General features: G+C 34.1%; 1 protein-coding gene across 2 annotated transcripts in view; it reads right to left on the minus strand.

Annotated features, from left to right (window-relative positions):
- Positions 1–16,841, minus strand: part of COL19A1 (collagen type XIX alpha 1 chain) — a 317,390-nt gene that overhangs the window by 255,535 nt on the left and 45,014 nt on the right. For both annotated transcript variants that reach the window (XR_005990424.1, XM_041772509.1), the window contains exons 7-9: positions 7,454–7,534; positions 2,975–3,100; positions 1,840–1,902 (exon numbers count right to left, since the gene is read on the minus strand). Coding sequence is in view for 1 of the 2 variants with exons in the window: in XM_041772509.1 (XP_041628443.1) it covers positions 1,840–1,902; positions 2,975–3,100; positions 7,454–7,534 (270 nt within the window). In the remaining variant the exon portion in view is untranslated. The remainder of the gene's footprint in view (positions 1–1,839; positions 1,903–2,974; positions 3,101–7,453; positions 7,535–16,841) is intronic.

Here is a 16,841-nt window from a genome sequence, read left to right on the forward strand (position 1 = left end):
TTGGTGATCATTTTAAAATCTGACACCAAAAGGAAAAATAAGTAAGTGGAGCTATATGACACTAAAAAGCTTCTACACAGTAAAGGAAACCATCAAAAAATGAAAAGACAACCTGCTGAATGAGAAAAACGTGTGTAAATCACATATCTGAGAAGGGGCTAATATCCAAAATATTCATATAACCCAATAGCAAAAAAAAAATTAAATCCAATTTAAAAATAGGCAGAAGTCTGAATAGAATATTATTAAAAAAAAAAGAATATTATTTTAAAGAAGAAATATAGATGACCAACTGGTACATGAAAAGATGCTCAACATCATTAATCATCAAGGAAATAACAAATCAAAACCATAAGGAGATGTCACCTCACATCTGTTAGAATGGCTATTATTAAAAATACAAGTGTTCATGAGGAGGTGGAGAGAGAAAAGATTTCACACACTAGTGATGAGAATATAAATTGTACAGCCATTGTGGAAAACAGTATGGATATTCTTAAAAAAATTAATAATGTAAGATGATCCAGCAATTCCACTTTGAGTATTTATCTTTAGAAAATAAAAATATTAACTCGAAAAGATTATGCACCTCACATTCATCATTACAGCATTATCTACAGTAGCCAAGATGTGGAAACAATCTAAATGTCCATCAATGAATGAATGGATAAAGAAGATACAATACACATACATGCACACACATACACATACGCACACTAGAATATCATTCAGCCATAAAAAGAATAAAATCTTGCCATTTATGGCAACATGGATGGACCTCAAAGGCATTAATAATAAGTGAAGTAAACCAGACAGTAAAAAACCAATACTATATGATCTCTCTTATGTGCGAAGGAAAGAAAAGAAAGAAAGAGAGGGGGAGAAGAAGAGAGAAAGGGAGAGAAAGAAAAGAAAAGAAGGAAGGAAAAAAAGAAAACCAAGCTCACATATACAGAGAACAGATTGGTGGTTGTCAGAGGTAAGGAGTGGAGTTGGAGAAATGAGTGAAGGGATAAAACCTTATTTAAAAGAAAAACAGGGATCCCTGGGTGGCGCAGCGGTTTGGCGCCTGCCTTTGGCCCAGGGCGCGGTCCTGGAGACCCCGGATCGAATCCCACGTCAGGCTCCCTGCGTGGAGCCTGCTTCTCCCTCTGCCTGTGTCTCTGCCTCTCTCTCTCTCTCTGTATCTCTCATGAATGAATAAATAAAATCTTAAAAAAATAAAAAAATAAAAAAATAAAAATAAAAGAAAAACAAATAGGGCAGCCTGGGTGGCTCAGCGATTTAGTGCCTGTCTTCTGCCCAGGGCATGACCCTGGAGACCCTGCATGCAGCCTGCTTCTCCCTCTGCCTGTGTCTCTGCCTCCCCTTCTCTGTGTCTCTCATGAATAAATAAGTAAAATCTTTTTTTTAAAAAAAGTAAAACAAATAGATAAACATGCAAACAAATGATAGGAAGCTAAAAAAATCTTTAGTGGGGATTCATCTGCACACAAGAGAAATAAGAGTTCAAATATTTGGAGAAGAGAATGCTCAAGAAGGTTAGGGCACAACTAAAAAAAGAAACTTTCTTGCTTCACAATTTTGCTTATAGTTTATAGATACAAATATTGGGGTTTCCACATCTTTTCAAGTTTTAGTTCCAATAGGAACTCAAAAGCATATTTGAATGTTGATGTAGTCTTCCTTATTTCAGCAATCAGCATTTAAATATAGTCCTTAATAACCTTTAACAGAAATGTGCATTTGTATGGGACATAGAGATATGAGATGGATGCATTTTAAAGTCACTTTTAAACAAACTCACTGTCATCCTGACAATGTTCTGAGGTTTCTTACCGGTTCTCCTTTATCTCCTTTCTGACCAGGTGAGCCTGGCATTCCCGGCAATCCTGCTTCTCCCTGAGCAAAAATTAATTCTGTGTTATCAAACATTCTGTCACACTGAGCTAAAGACTAATAGTTTATAAATATGAAGGTGACAATAGAAGGTTAAAGCTTTACTCTCCTCTGAGCTGATGTTGATCCCTCTGCTAGAATGCCCTTCCCTTGCTCAGGAGGCTCAGTACTCTCCCTCTTCCAAATTTCACTTGACATCATCACCTCCGTGAGACTTTCCATGGACTGTGGACATGTGATGCTCCTCTATGGCCCCTGCACCTGTGCCTGCCTTTCTCATGGAGCATGTGATACAGTATTGGTCCCTAGAAGAAATTAAGGTTCCTCTAAACTTTCACCTCACCCCTATACCTACTCGTCCAGCCAGGAGTGAAGTGGTCGCAGGATGTGTTAAGTCTCCAAGGGCATGTATTAAGTCACAGTGCTAGGGGACATTCTATTCTAGGAACCAGGGCTAGTTTTTCTTTTCCTCTTTCCTTTCCTCTGGTATTGGCATAGAGGAAAACCATCAAGAAATCACTCAGTTTCCTTTTAGCACAGCCTCATGATTGCCATTAACATTACTATAAGAAGTTTCTGTAGGTCCATGGGACTACTCTTTCTGACGAACGGACCATACTGGTATAGGTGTAGTACATTCTTTAAGTGAGATTCTCTGCCTATTTCCTACAGTTTCAGTACACAACAAAGAAATACTACATAGAGTATCTTCGTGTATGTGTTATAGAGCAGGCAGTTTTCTTCAACTGTGAATTCCCAGAACTAAGCCTACTCCTGACACATGTTAAGTACTCAACATTTGTCCCTTGTACAGGTGGGTTCCCCCCTTACCTTTCTATCCATTCTAACTCACAGCCTGGAAAGAAAGTCTGATGGCTTCAGAACTATTCAGAAAAAAAATCCAGGAAATCCTATTCCCTTTTCTTAACCCACCTCGGGGATAGAGTGGTTTAGATATTTGATTCAACTAGAACTAAAGGTCAAGACACATTCTATGCACTGGGGCCACATCCAAGGGGCTTGGCTCATTTTGTGTAGTGGCTTTTCAGTGAGCACAGATTTAAAACTAGCAAACCTTGTTTGGAATGCACTGGCACCGGTCTTGAAGTTCCTGCTTTGCTGGCAGATAGGCAGACATTTTACTGGCGTGAGCGGGTAACAATGATGATGCAGTACTTCCATAGCCATCCTGCTCTGGACACTAAAATCCAGAAAAATGATAAGGGTCAATTCCAAACATTCTAACATTCCAAATACTGGCTCCCACCAAACTAGGGATGACTAAACTTGCCTACAAGAACTGCCTTCTAATGAGCCAAAAGTCAACACTGGTATGTTAGAATTCATAATGCCTTTGCTCTTTTACTAGGTCCCTGATATGTTTTATTACAGTGACAACATGCACTAAAGAAATGCACTAAAAAGTTGGTTTGTTGAGGACTTCTAAATCTATTATAAATGACTTTATGATTAAGTACAGTAATATCAAACATCTACAATATCTGCATTGTTACAATAAAATAGTTACACATATCACATCTGTGTATAAGTTTGTGGAACAAAATATAAAATACAAGCAAGCAACTTGAACTTTTAGAACAAGATGACTGGAAAGGCATGTAAAAGTGGAAAATAAATCCTTTTAATGCTCCAGGATAGGACTTAATTAAAGTATATCTTAGTCCTGGTATTTAAAGTCCATTGTCCTTTAAAGTTATCAAAACGTCTCCATTGTAACAGACAAGTGGTGAATTTCATACTTAAGCAGTGGGTTCAGAACATGTAGGATGACATGAAGCAAAACTTAGTTATGAAGGAATGAACTTTTTTCTCTCTCAAAAATAAATCCAGATGGGGAGGATAAATGCATCCTTTCTTCTCCACATCATTTACTAGGCTCCTCACCATGGTCTGTAACTGTGAATTTGTAATTTCATAACTCTGAATTTGCAATTTAGGGGAAAGGGTTCACACATTACTTTTTATACTACAAATTATATATGCTTGAAAAAACATTGCTAGGATACAAAACTAAAAGATTGTTAGTGGTTATTTATTATGGTGAGACTACAGTTGATATTCCTTCTTTGAATTTGGCTGTATTTTCCAAGTTTTCTAAAATAAGCATACATAATTTTTAAAGGTTTTTATTTATTTATTTTTGCCAAAGAGAAAGAGAGAAAGTGAGAGAGCAAGCATGAGCTGGGGGGGGGGGGGGGCAGAGGATGAAGCAGGCTCCTCACTGAGCAGAGAGCCAGATGCAGGACTTGATTTGGAGACCCCAGGATCATGACCTAAGTGGAATGCAGATGTTTAACCAACTGAGCCACCCAGGCACCACATACATAATTTTTAAAACAAAAAAATATTTTGAGAAAAAGAAGGGTAGCACTCTAATGCTTGTGAAAACAACAAAAACTGTAAGAAAAACAACACCCAGAAACCCTGGGACTAGTTTCCTGTTGTCTACTCCTAGGTCTATCACTTTTACTCTCTCCAGATTTAATAATTAGCTATTTTGTTATCCTAATAAGTTTCCAAGTCCACAAGTCTAAAAGTCATATTAGAATGAAATGTGATTATCACGAGAATAGTCCTTTTATCTCATATGATTTGATATGATTTTCCAATAAGTTCCTGCTCTACCAGTTCCCACTCAGATGACCAAGACCTAATTTGAGTTCATAATTTTGATCTGGATAATTGATTTATTATATTAAATTGAGGATTTAAATGACTTTAAAAGTATGTCTCAACATTCACTATAAAACTTTACACACTGTCCAAAAAGTGCCTAAAGGGATCATAAAAATATATAAGTAAGAACTCCCTTCATAAAACTCTGGTTTCGATTTGACATATTTAATTAATTGGCCCTACAAATTTTAATCAGATTTCTTATTTATTTTCAATGAATATTGCTGATTTTCTCCTTCTGTTTAAGTCTGTAGTCATAAAAGTCTACCAGTCTAAAGTCATGAAACTTTACAGAAATAGAAAATCTAATTAATAGAAGAAAAGTATATTTACAGATTATTTTGAATAAAACTTATCCTTAAAATATGCTATAAAATATTAACAAAAAACATGTCTAATTTTAAATTCCAGATAAAATTAAATCCTTAAGCAAGCACATTAAAATTTTCTGAATTCAACACATTTTTCAAAAAAAGTTGGTGTCAGAATTATAACAGATGCACTTAAATGGCTTTTATATAATTATTTATCTTCCAAATTATATGTTCTCATTTGTAAAATGTAGCATCTCTCAATTTTCTGCTTCTCATTAATAGAATAGTGATGTCCCTTCAAATAATTATCAGCAAGAGAATGAGCAGGATTTTGTCATTTTTTTTTCCTATGGTCAGAGATGAATTGCTACCTTATTTTTCTCACTTTAATTCCTAAATAATTGTTTTAAGATATGATTAAATTTTTTCCATAATTTGTGAGATTAGTCATTGCATTTAATAATCAAACCACTCCATCAAATTTATCACCTACACTTCCTTAAACAGTTTTCTCATAATTTGAATTGAAAATATCTATTATGTGATGATACAGAGTAAAAACTACTGGTCAAAAATACAGTATTTAGATAAATCAAAACATTGTTTTGTTACTTTTCAACCAGGAAAATTAGTATTTTAAGAGTTATGTCCTAAAGGAATAATTAATATAAAAATAAACTTTTAGAGAATTAACATCTTCAAAATTTAAATATGTGGGTCCAGGAATTCTAAGTATTTCAAGTCTGTAGATTGGCATTATAAATTATCTTTTTAGAGATTTTTAGAAAGATATTTGGCTATCTTTCATTTTGCTTGGAATGAGAACCATAAGCTGGGTTGGAGATATGCTTTATAAAAACTAAGTTATATAAGCAAAACAAATAATTTTGAAAACTTTAGCATTGCTTTGAATCAGTCACATTGTTATTCTACTACCCACAGTGACTGACAGAAATTAAAAATATTTTTTAATTGCTAAACTATTGATAAAATTATCATATAATTTTGGATGGTAAGTATAGAACTTCTAGGAAATCTAATATACAAAGAAAAATGTTTTCATCTTTTACTTTTACTTTTCATATATTCTTTCTGTAATACTTCATTGAATTAGTCCCTTTTAAACACCATATTGTCCCAACTACCTCCTTTAATAGTTGATAAAGTCAACAAGTTAAGAAATAATGTTTTGATCATCTTCTATAAACAAAGCATAGGAATAAAAAAGAAGAGCATGAAAGTATAACTCCCCTCAATGAGTTTAAAAGGTAGTTGAATACGTTTAAAACAAATACAACTATATCTAATAATACAAGATAGCACACATGACCATTATAATGAGAGCTGGAGAAAGTACTTTTTTTTTTTTTTTTAAGATTCTATTTATTTATTCATGAGAGATACATAGAGAGAGACAGAGACAGAGACACAGGCAGAGGGAGAAGCAGGCTCCCCACAAGGAGCCTGACGTGGGACTTGATCCCGGATCACACCATGAGCGGAAGGCAGACACTCAACCACTGAGCCACCCAGGCATCTTCCCCCCACCCTTTTTTTTTTTTAAAGGAAAGATTGGTATAAGAAAGTAACAGTTGCACAGTTAGGTTGGGAATATTAAGAATGAGAGGCTAAGTAACTGAGTTTATGTTTTTTTGCCAACAAAGAGTGACCAAAGACTTTGAAAAAGGGATGAATAGAGGGCAGGGATTGTAGCTTATTCATATCTGTTATTGCCTTGTTTTATAGCACAATGTCTAGAAGATCAATGTTTTTGAATAATAAATGTTTAGTAAGAGAAAATAAATGCATATACAAAGCAGTGATTCAGAGACTTATTCTGGTTATGTTGGAAAGAAAAAAGTCTAGAGACAGGGAAGGCAGTTGACATGATAATGCAACAAACCAGGCACAAGATAAAGGTGGACCAGGTCAGTAACAGGGAGAAGGAAGATGAAATATCTATCACAGGCACCTGGGTGGCTCAATCGGTTAAGTGTCTAACTTCTGTTCAGGTCATGTTCTCAGGGTCCTGAGACTGAGCTCCACATTGGGCTCCCTGCTCAGCTCAGAGTCTGCTTGTCCTTCTTCCTCTGCCCCTCACCTCTATTTGTGTGCTCTCTCTCTCTCTCTGTCTCTCTCAAATAAATAAAGTCTTTTAAAAAATCTATCACAAAGGAAAACTATCCAGGATAGATAACAGGCTAGAAGAGAAAAATGAGTAAGAATAAGATATGTTTACAGATTTAAAATCTCTGCAGCTGGAAAATGATGATGCTATCAGAACATAGTTTAGGGAGAAAGTCATAAATTCTCTTTAATATATGTTGAGTCCAACATAAGGATGTATCATTCCCAAAATTCAAGACAAAACAATGGGATTCGAATTTTATAAGCTATGTGAGAGCACTATGAGGGGTCTCTTACTTGGAACAAATTACTTACCTGGCTTTAACAGAAGATATTCAAAGCTGCCTTATATTTGCACTCTATGGACTAGGCAACTAGCATTCTACATTCTTCACATGCCAAGAAAATTAACTTACCTTAGTATCTGATATTTCGCAACAGGTTTCTTGTGCTATGAAGTTTGAGTTACAGTAGATTTTAAGCTGGTGAAGTTCAATCTATTAAAAAAGTAATAAGACACATCATTAGTTTTCTTGAAAAATCACATTTACACACTTAAGAACTGTGGTAATTTAACTGGAAAGAGAAAAGAAGCTAATACAAATAAATTATTGGGAGATATTTTTAATGTTTTTATTTAATTTAGGATTCATGATTTTATAGATCATTTGAGAAAGAGACAAGGATTCAATTATTGAGATAAACCTCTAAATAAAGGAAATCAGATAATAAAAGCAGTTACAAATCTTTGCTAGTTATTTCATACAAAAAGAAGTATTTAATTAAAGAGAGGTATTGTTATGCATTACAATAAAATATGTCCACAAAATGAGAAATATTTCAAAGTAAAAATTTCTGGAGAAAAAATAAAGTCAAAGATATGAACACATGATGGAAAAGGCTTTTTCAGTAGTTCCAAACCTCTTATTTGAGGCACTGAAACAGACACTCACTTCCCAATAAGAAAAAGATATTTTGTTTTAATCGATAGTACATGTATTCTACCTAATATCTATGATTTTATACTATATTGGGATAATCCTGAGCAGTACTCACAATCTTTTTACAGAAATAATTCCTTCTATTTGCTTAGAAGATTCACATTTTTTAGCACTGGGTGTGAAATAATAAATAGTTCGAAAAAAAGTACATGTCTTTAAATGCAAGAACAAGCAACCATGTGAGAAGTAAATAATACAGACTATTGACAAAATTTTAATAGGATAGATGTGTAAATCAGCTATTTTAAATTAGCTTGTGGTTGCTAATTTAATTAATAGTTAACCTTATAATGATTTGACATATCACAAACATTAGTAATAGCCTCTTCCCTCTCCTGCTCCTGCCTGCCCTTCTCTCTCTCTCGGCCTCACTCCACCTCACTCAGTCTGCCAGTACTACCAAGCTAGCTTATGTATTACTTTGATGTCAATAACTATGTTCCATAAAAAGATTCAACTGTTATATTACAATAATTAATCCTACCATAATGAAAAGCAGATATCTTCAGTTACTTCTTTTTTTTTAAGTTTAAATTTATTTATTCATGAAAGACACACAGAGAGAGGCAGAGACATAGGCAGAGGGAAAAGCAGGCTCCATGCAGGGAGCCTGATGTGGGACTTGATCCCGGAACCCTAAGGTCATGCCCTGAGCCAAAGGCAGATGCTCAACCGCTGAGCCACCCAGACGTCCCTTCAGTTAGTTCTAAAACTCTATCCAATACTAAAAAAGCAAAGGAGAAAAAAGGATGTAACTATTACTCTACACTACACTGAGATGAACAAAATCAAGTCAGCTCATAGAAAGCGTTAAGAACTCCAGATTATCTTCTGAATTCATGAGTAGCCTAAGATTTGCAGCCAACCAAAATTCTGAGGTAGAATGAAACTTATTTATTTTTTATAACTTTTTGGAAGATATTGAACTTAACTTTTGTTTATAAAGTTTAAGTGCACTAGTCTTACATAGTTGAATGAAAAGCCGCATAGTAACACATCCTTTATGTAGAATGACGAATGAGGACTCTAATTAATATTCTTAACTAAAACTAATTTAACATCATCGCTATTATCAAAATAACCAATAAACATTAAAATTTGATTATGTACCATCCACTGTACTAGGTCCTTTATAGAAATTATTTTACTTAAGACAGATAATCAATCATGACATTGAAACTACAATCCTAGTTTAATGATGTTTTCTTATTCATTAGTAACTCTAGAATCCTTCACTGACACAGTACTTTACAAGGACAAGGTTTGGGGCTAAGCCTATACCAGCCCTTGTCATGCAGAGTTTGTTAAAAAAAGATCCTTTATATCAGTTTTATCACCTATTTTTTTCTTATAAAAGTAACCAGGTAGTATACACAAAATAAAACCCAATTATTAGAATTTTTTTCAATAACACACATCTTGAATAAATAAAACATTTTCATATTACAACAGATCTTGTGAATCATAGAGCTTGTATGGAGATGGTGAAAAAATAGTCCACTTGAGCTTTTAATAGGACCAAGAATCCTTATAGAATATGTATTTTATTTCCTAACTCAAACACTATTTTATAAATAAGCTACATCATAATATGGCTTTAATTTTTTTATTTTTGTCTTTCATTCATTTATTTTTAAAATTTTAATTCCAGTATAGTAAACATACAATGTTGTATTAGTTTCAGGTGTACAATATGGTGATCCAACAATTTTATACATTACTCACTGTTCATCATGATAAATGTACTATTAATTCCCTTCATATATTTTGTCTATCACTCACGTTTTCTCTGGTAACCATTAGTTTCTTTTCTAGATTTAAGAGCCTATTTCTTAGTCTGTCTCTTTTCTTTGTTTTGTTTCTTAAATTTTATGTATGAGTTAAACCATATGGTATTTGTCTTCCTCTGATTTATTTCACAGCATTATACTCTCCAGATCCATCCATGTTGTAATGAATGCTAAGATTTCATTCTTTTTTATGCTGAGTAGTATTCCATATTATATATGTGTGTAATGTAATGTATATACGTAATATATATGATGTATATAAGCTCTATTCTTAATTTTTTTCAGATTTTATTTATTTATTCATGAGAGATACATAGAGACAGAGGCAGAAACATAGGCAGAGGGAGAAGCAGACTCCTCACAGGGAGCCTGATGTGGGACTCAATCCTGGACCCCGGGATCATGCCCTGAGTCATAAGGCAGATGCTCAACCACTGACCCAACCAGGTGCCCCATCTATTCTTAATTTTTTATTTTTTAAATTTTTTTAAAAAGGTGTTATTTATTTATTCATGAGAGACAGAGAGAGAGAGAGAGGCAGAGACACAGGCAGAGGGAGAAGCAGACTCCATGCAGGGAGCCCGATTCGGGACTGGAACACGGGATTCCAGAATCATGCCCTGGGCTGAAGGCCAGCACTAAACCGCTGAGCCACCCAGGGATCCTCCTATTCTTAATTTTTAAAAGAACCTCCATACAGTTTTCCTCAGTGGCTGCAAAAGTTTGCATTTCCACCAACAGTGTACAAGGGTTCCTTTTTCTTAGAATTCTAGCCAACACACGTTGTTTCTTGTGTTTTTAATTTAGCCATTGCAACAGGTGTGGGTTATATCTTATTGTGGTTTTGATTTGCATTTCCTTGATGATTAGTGATACTGAGCATCTTTTCATGTGTCTATTGGTCATCTGTATGTCTCTTTGGAGAAATGCCTGTTCATGTCTTCTGCCCATTTCTTTGGATTATTTGTTTTTTGGGTATTGAGTTTGATAAGTTCTCTATTTTCCAATACCAATCCTTTATCAGATAATTAATATGCAAATATTTTCTCCCATGCAATAGGTTGGTTGTCTTTGAATTTTGTTGATGGCTTCCTTTGCTGTGCAGAGCTTTTTATTCCTGGTGGGCTCTTTCTAGCTTATGCCAGTATAAAAACGTTGTCATTAATATAGTGCCAAATGACTGTTTTTCTCTTCTACAACTGCACCTTAAAAGCAGTACAACCACATCCGTTCAACCAAAAGATAGGGCAAGTGCTCTTCTTTTTCTTAAAGAAACTTATTTTGATTTATAGGCTGGTGCATTTTAAACCAAACAAACAAAAAAGGATTTTCCAATGTTTGTGATACACATGGCACAGTCTTAAATGAGAAAAACAATGAGGAAATCTCAATAGTTTATTTTTGCTTCTGTTTCTTTTGTCTCAGAAGACCTATCTAGAAAAAGAGTTGCTATAGAAGGTGTCAAAGAAATTACTGCCTATGCTAGGCAGTATGCTATTACTATGCTATGCTATTACTGCCTATCCTCTTTTCTGGAATTTTTATTGTTTCAGTTCTCACATTTAGGTCCTAATCCATTTTGAATTTATTTTTATATATGGTGTAAGAAAGTGGTTTAGTTTCATTCTTTTGCATGTGGCTGTCCAGTTTTCTGAACACCATTTGAAAAGATTGTTTTTTTCTCATTGCATATTCTTGCCTCTGTCAAAGATTAACTGGCTATATAAATGTGGGTTTATTTCTGGGCTTTTTATTCTATTCTGTTGATCTATGTGTCTATTTTTGTGCCAGTACCAAACTGTTTGAATACTACAGCTTTGTAGTATATCTTGAAATCTAGGATTGTGATAACCTCCAGTTTTGTTCTTCTTTTTCAAGATTACTTTGGATATTCAGGGACTTTTCTGTTTCCATAAAAACTTCAGGATTATTTGTTCTAATTTTGTGAAAAATGCTGTTGATATTTTGAAAAGGATTGCATTAAATCTGAGGCTTGCTTTAAGCATGGAAATTTTAACAATATTTGTTCTTCCATCCATGAGCATGGAATATCTTTCCATTTGTTTGGATCCTCTTCAATTTCTTTCATTAATGTTTTATAGTTTTCAGAGCTCAGGTCTTTCACTCCCTTGGTTCAGTTGATTCCTAGGAATTTTGCTATTTTTGATACAGTTGTAAATGGGGTTGTTTTCTTAACTTTTCTGTTGGCTACTTCATTATTAATGTACAGAAATGCAGTGGATTTATATGTTGATTTTGTATCCTGTAACCATACTGAATTCATTTACCTGTTCTAGTCAATTTTCGGTGGAGTCTTTGGGGTTTTCTATATATAGTATCATGTCATCTGCAAATAGCAAACATTTTGCATCTTCCTTACCAACTTGGGTGCTTTTCTTTTTTTTTTTCTTTTTTCTTGTCTGAGTGCTGTGTCTAGGACTTCCAGTACTATGTTGATAAAAGTGTTGAGAGTGGACATCTTTGTCTTGTTCCGGAGATCAGAGGAAATCTCTTAGTTTTTCACCATTAAATACTTGTTCAAGGTCGGTTTGTCATACATGGCCTTTATTATATTGAAATATGTTCCTTTTAAACCTACTTTGTTGAGGGCTTTTTAATCATGAATGGATGTTATACTTTGTCAAATGCTTTTTCTGCATGTATTAAAATGATCATATGTTTTTTATTCTTTCTCTTGTTGATGTGATATATCACATTGATATGCAAATATTGAACCACATTTGCATCCCAGGAATAAATCCCACTTGGTTGTGGTGAATGATTTTGAGATTTTTTCCACCTATATTCATCAGAGATATTAGCCTGTAGTTCTGTCTCCTTTTTTTTTTTTTTTTTAACAGTGTCTTTAACTGATTTTGATTTTAGGGCAATGTTGGCCTCATAAAATGAATTTGGAAAATTTCTTTTCTATTTCTTGCAATAGTTTGAGAAGAGACAATATTAACTTTTCTTTAAATGCTTGATTTTAAATTCTCCTGTGAAGGAGTCTGGGCCTGCATTTTTGTTTTGGGGGAGTTTCTTGATTACTGATTCAGTTCCATTGTTGGTAATTGGTCTATTCAAATTGTCTAATCCTATTACAGTTTGGGGATTTATAGGGTTGTAAAGAATTTATTAATTTCTTCAGTTGTCCAGTTTGTTGGCATATGATTTTTTATAATATTCTCTTACAATCATTTGTATTTCTGTGATGTCAGTTTTTATTTCTCCTTTTTCATTTGATTTTGTTTGAGTTCTCTCTCAATATTTCTCCCCCCCGCTCCCCCCCCCCGCCTTTGATGAGTCTGGCTAGAGGTTTATCAATTCTGTTGATGTTTTCCAGAACCAGATCCTAGTTTCACTGAACTGTTCTATTGTTCTTATAGTTTCTATCTCATGTATTTCTGCTCTAATATTTTTTATTTTCTTCCTTCTGCTGCTTTTGGGTTTTGTTTGTCCTTTTTTCTAGCTCCTTTAGGTGTAAGGTTAGATTGTTTATTTGAGATTTTTCTTGCTTCTTCAGATAGGCCTGCACTGCTATAAACTTCCCTCTTAGAACCACTTTGCTGTATTTCAAAGATTTTGGACTGTTGTGTTTTCATTTGTCTACATATATCTTTTAATTTCCTTTTTAATTTCTTGGTTCACCCACTCATTCATTTTTAGAAGCATATTATTTAACCTTCATGTATTTGTATTTTTCCACATTTTTTTCTTGTGGTTGATTTCTAGTTTCATAGCATTATGGTCGGGAAAAAATCCATGATATATGACTTTGATCTTTTTTAATTTGTTGAGACTTGCTTTGTGGCCTAATATGTAATCTATTTTGGAGAATGTTTCACGTGCACTTGAAAAGAGTGTGTATTTGCTGTTTTACGATGGAATATTCTGAATATATCTGTTAGCTTGATCAGGTCCAATGTGTCATTCAAAGCCATTTCCTTGTTAATTTTCTGTTTGGATTATCTATCCCCTATTATTATTAATTAATAATATTAATGTCCCCTATTATTATTGTATTCCTATCAATTACTTCCTTTATGTTTGTGACTAGCAACTTTATGTATTTGGGATCTTCCATATCGGATGCATAAGTATTTACAGTTGTTATATCTCCTTGTTGGATTGTTCCTTTTATGATTATATAGTATCCTTCTTTGTTTCTTGCTAGTCCTTGTTTGAAAGTCTAATTTGTCTGATACAAATATTGCTATCTTTCTTTTCACTTCTGTTTGTATGGCAAATGCTTTTCTATTCCTTCCCACTTTCAATCTGCATGTTTCTATAGGTTTGAAATGAGTTTCTTATAGGCAGCATATAGGTTGGTCTTTTTCTTTTTCCATTCCATTACTCTATATCTTGATTGAGCATTTAGTCCACTTACATTCAAATTAATTATTGATAGGTCTGTGCTTATTGCCATTTTGTTACTTGTTTTATGATTGTTTTTGTAGTTCTTCTCTGTTCCTTTCTTCTCTTGCTTTATTCTCCCTCAGTTTGCTGGCTTTCTTTAGGGATATACATGGATTCCTTTCTCTTTATTTTTTGCATATCTATTATTGGTTTTTGATTAATGGTTACTATTAGGTTTATATATAACGTATTATGCATATAGTAGTCTATATTAAGTTTATGGTCATTTATGTTTGAACCCAATCTTTACTCTTTTCCCCCTTACATTTTTGGTATATGATGATATACTTTATATCCTTTTATTTTATGAATCCTTTGACCGATTTTCATCGATTCTCATAGATATAAGATTTTACCACTCCTGTGTTTCCTACTTTTCCTACTCCTACTTATGATCTTTCCTTTCCAGTCAACATTTCTTGTAGGGCTGGTTTTGTGGTCATGAATTCCTTTAACATTTGTTTGTTAGAAAACTCTTTAACTCTCCTTCTAGTGATAGCCTTGTTGGATAGCATATTCTTGGCTGCAGGTTTTTTTCCCTTCCATACTTTGAATATATCATGCCACTCTTCACTAGTGTGCAAAGTTTCTGCTGAAAAAAAACCAACTGACAGCCTTAGGTGGGGTTCCCTTGTATGCAACTGTTTTCTCTTGCCGCTTTTAAAATTCTCTATCGCTACTTTTTGCCATTTTAACTATGATGTATCTTGGTGTGGACCTCTTTGGGTTGATTTTGCTGGGGGCTCTTGTTTATCCTTGACCTAGATTTCTGTTTCCTTCCTCAGATTCAGGAAATTTTCAACTATTATTTCTTCAAATAGATTTCCTGTTCCCTTTTCTTTCTCTTCTCCTTCTAGAATCCCTATAACGTGAATATCATTATACTTGATGATGTTGCTGAATTCCCTAAGTCTATTTTTATTTTTTATTATTCCTTTTATCTCTCTTGTTCAGTTTGATTGTTTTTCATTACTCTGTCCTCTAGGTCACTGATCTTTTCTTGTGCTTCCTCTTGTCTATGACTTATTCCATCTAGTGTATTTTTAATTTAAGTTATTGAGCTCTTCATCTCTGATTGCTTCCTTTTTATGTTTTATAACTTTTTGTTAAGGGTATCACTGAGATTTTCCATGATTTTCTCAAATCCAGTTAGTATCTGTACTATTACCATATTCTTTATAAGGCATGTTACTTATCTTCATTTCATTTAGATCTCTGTCATTTTGTCCTGTTCTTTCATTTTGAACATAGCCCTCTGTCTCCTCGTTTTGGGTATTAATTTTACCCTCAAATGAATTTAAGATGCCACACTAAACTGTGAAAACTTTGTAATACTATAATTTTTACATTGTGTATTTTTAAAAATTTTTTAAAGATTTTATTTTGTAAATTTATTTATTCATGAGAGACACAGAGAGAGGCAGAGACATAGGCAAAGGGAGAAGCAGGACCCTTGTGGGGAGCCTGATATGGGACTCAATCTGGCGATTCCAGGATCATGCCCTAAGACAAAGGCAGATGCTCAAACACTGAGCCACCTAGGTGTTCCTACATGTGTCTTTTTAGAGAACACATCTGATATTTTTCAGCCTCAGGTTCTGGGCTTAACTTTTTCTTGGGGGAGAAGTTAAGAAGACACAGGACACAGCACTCAACCTTCAGAGGGCAAGCTCTGAGCCTGGACCCTGCTCTTGCAATAACTTATTCCTCTCTCATTGCCATCTGCCCACAAAAGTTCTGAATTAATCTCAGTGTGCTCTTAGTTCTTTCAGTCCCTCTAGAAACAGCCCACTTTGCTCTCATTAGGCCTGTAAGAGGTTCCAATCCCCAACTTTGGTACTTGCAGCAGGTGCCACTCTCTAGCACTGTTGCTAGGATTCCCTGAATTGTCTTCCTACCTACTCTCCACCTGCTGCTGAAAGTTACATCTCTTATGTTCTAACTGCTGGTCTCGACTTCCTCCCTTGCCTTTGGAGACAACTTTCTGAAAGGTACTGTTGTGTTACAGTTAATATTGTTATTGTTATTGGCAGCCGTTATTTACTGATATAAACTTTGATCCTTCCGTTAGTCTTTTAGATCTCTGAGAGCAAGAGAAGCAGGACTTTTCCCCATTCTCTTAGGCCAGGGTCTATACAATTATACAGTTATACAGAGCAATTACTGCTCTATACAATTATAAAGAAGGAACTTTACCAATACTATTTTTAAACTGAGGATATTAAGCTAACAGCTAACAAGATAAATTAGTAGATCATTACAGTTAAGTAGATGAGCTAGGATTTACAACCACATCTGTCTGATCCCTAAACCAGCTCACTCTACAAAATCTCATGATGTCTTGCCTCCATGATTGGTTTTTCCTACTCTGGCCTATTTTGCTGATCATCACTGAGCTCTAGTTATGACATTCTCACTGATTTGTTTCCTATTTCTAAGAGAAAATAGTTAAAAAATGTTTTATTGAATATATATGTATGTATGTTTCTAAGAGAAAATAGTTAAAAAATATTTTATTGAATATATATGTTTGTATGTATAGTATATATATAGATGTGTGTGTGCATGTACACACACACATATTATATTTATCCACC

The sequence above is a fragment of the Vulpes lagopus genome, chromosome 1 (assembly GCF_018345385.1).
Source record: "Vulpes lagopus strain Blue_001 chromosome 1, ASM1834538v1, whole genome shotgun sequence".
NCBI lineage: Eukaryota > Metazoa > Chordata > Mammalia > Carnivora > Canidae > Vulpes > Vulpes lagopus.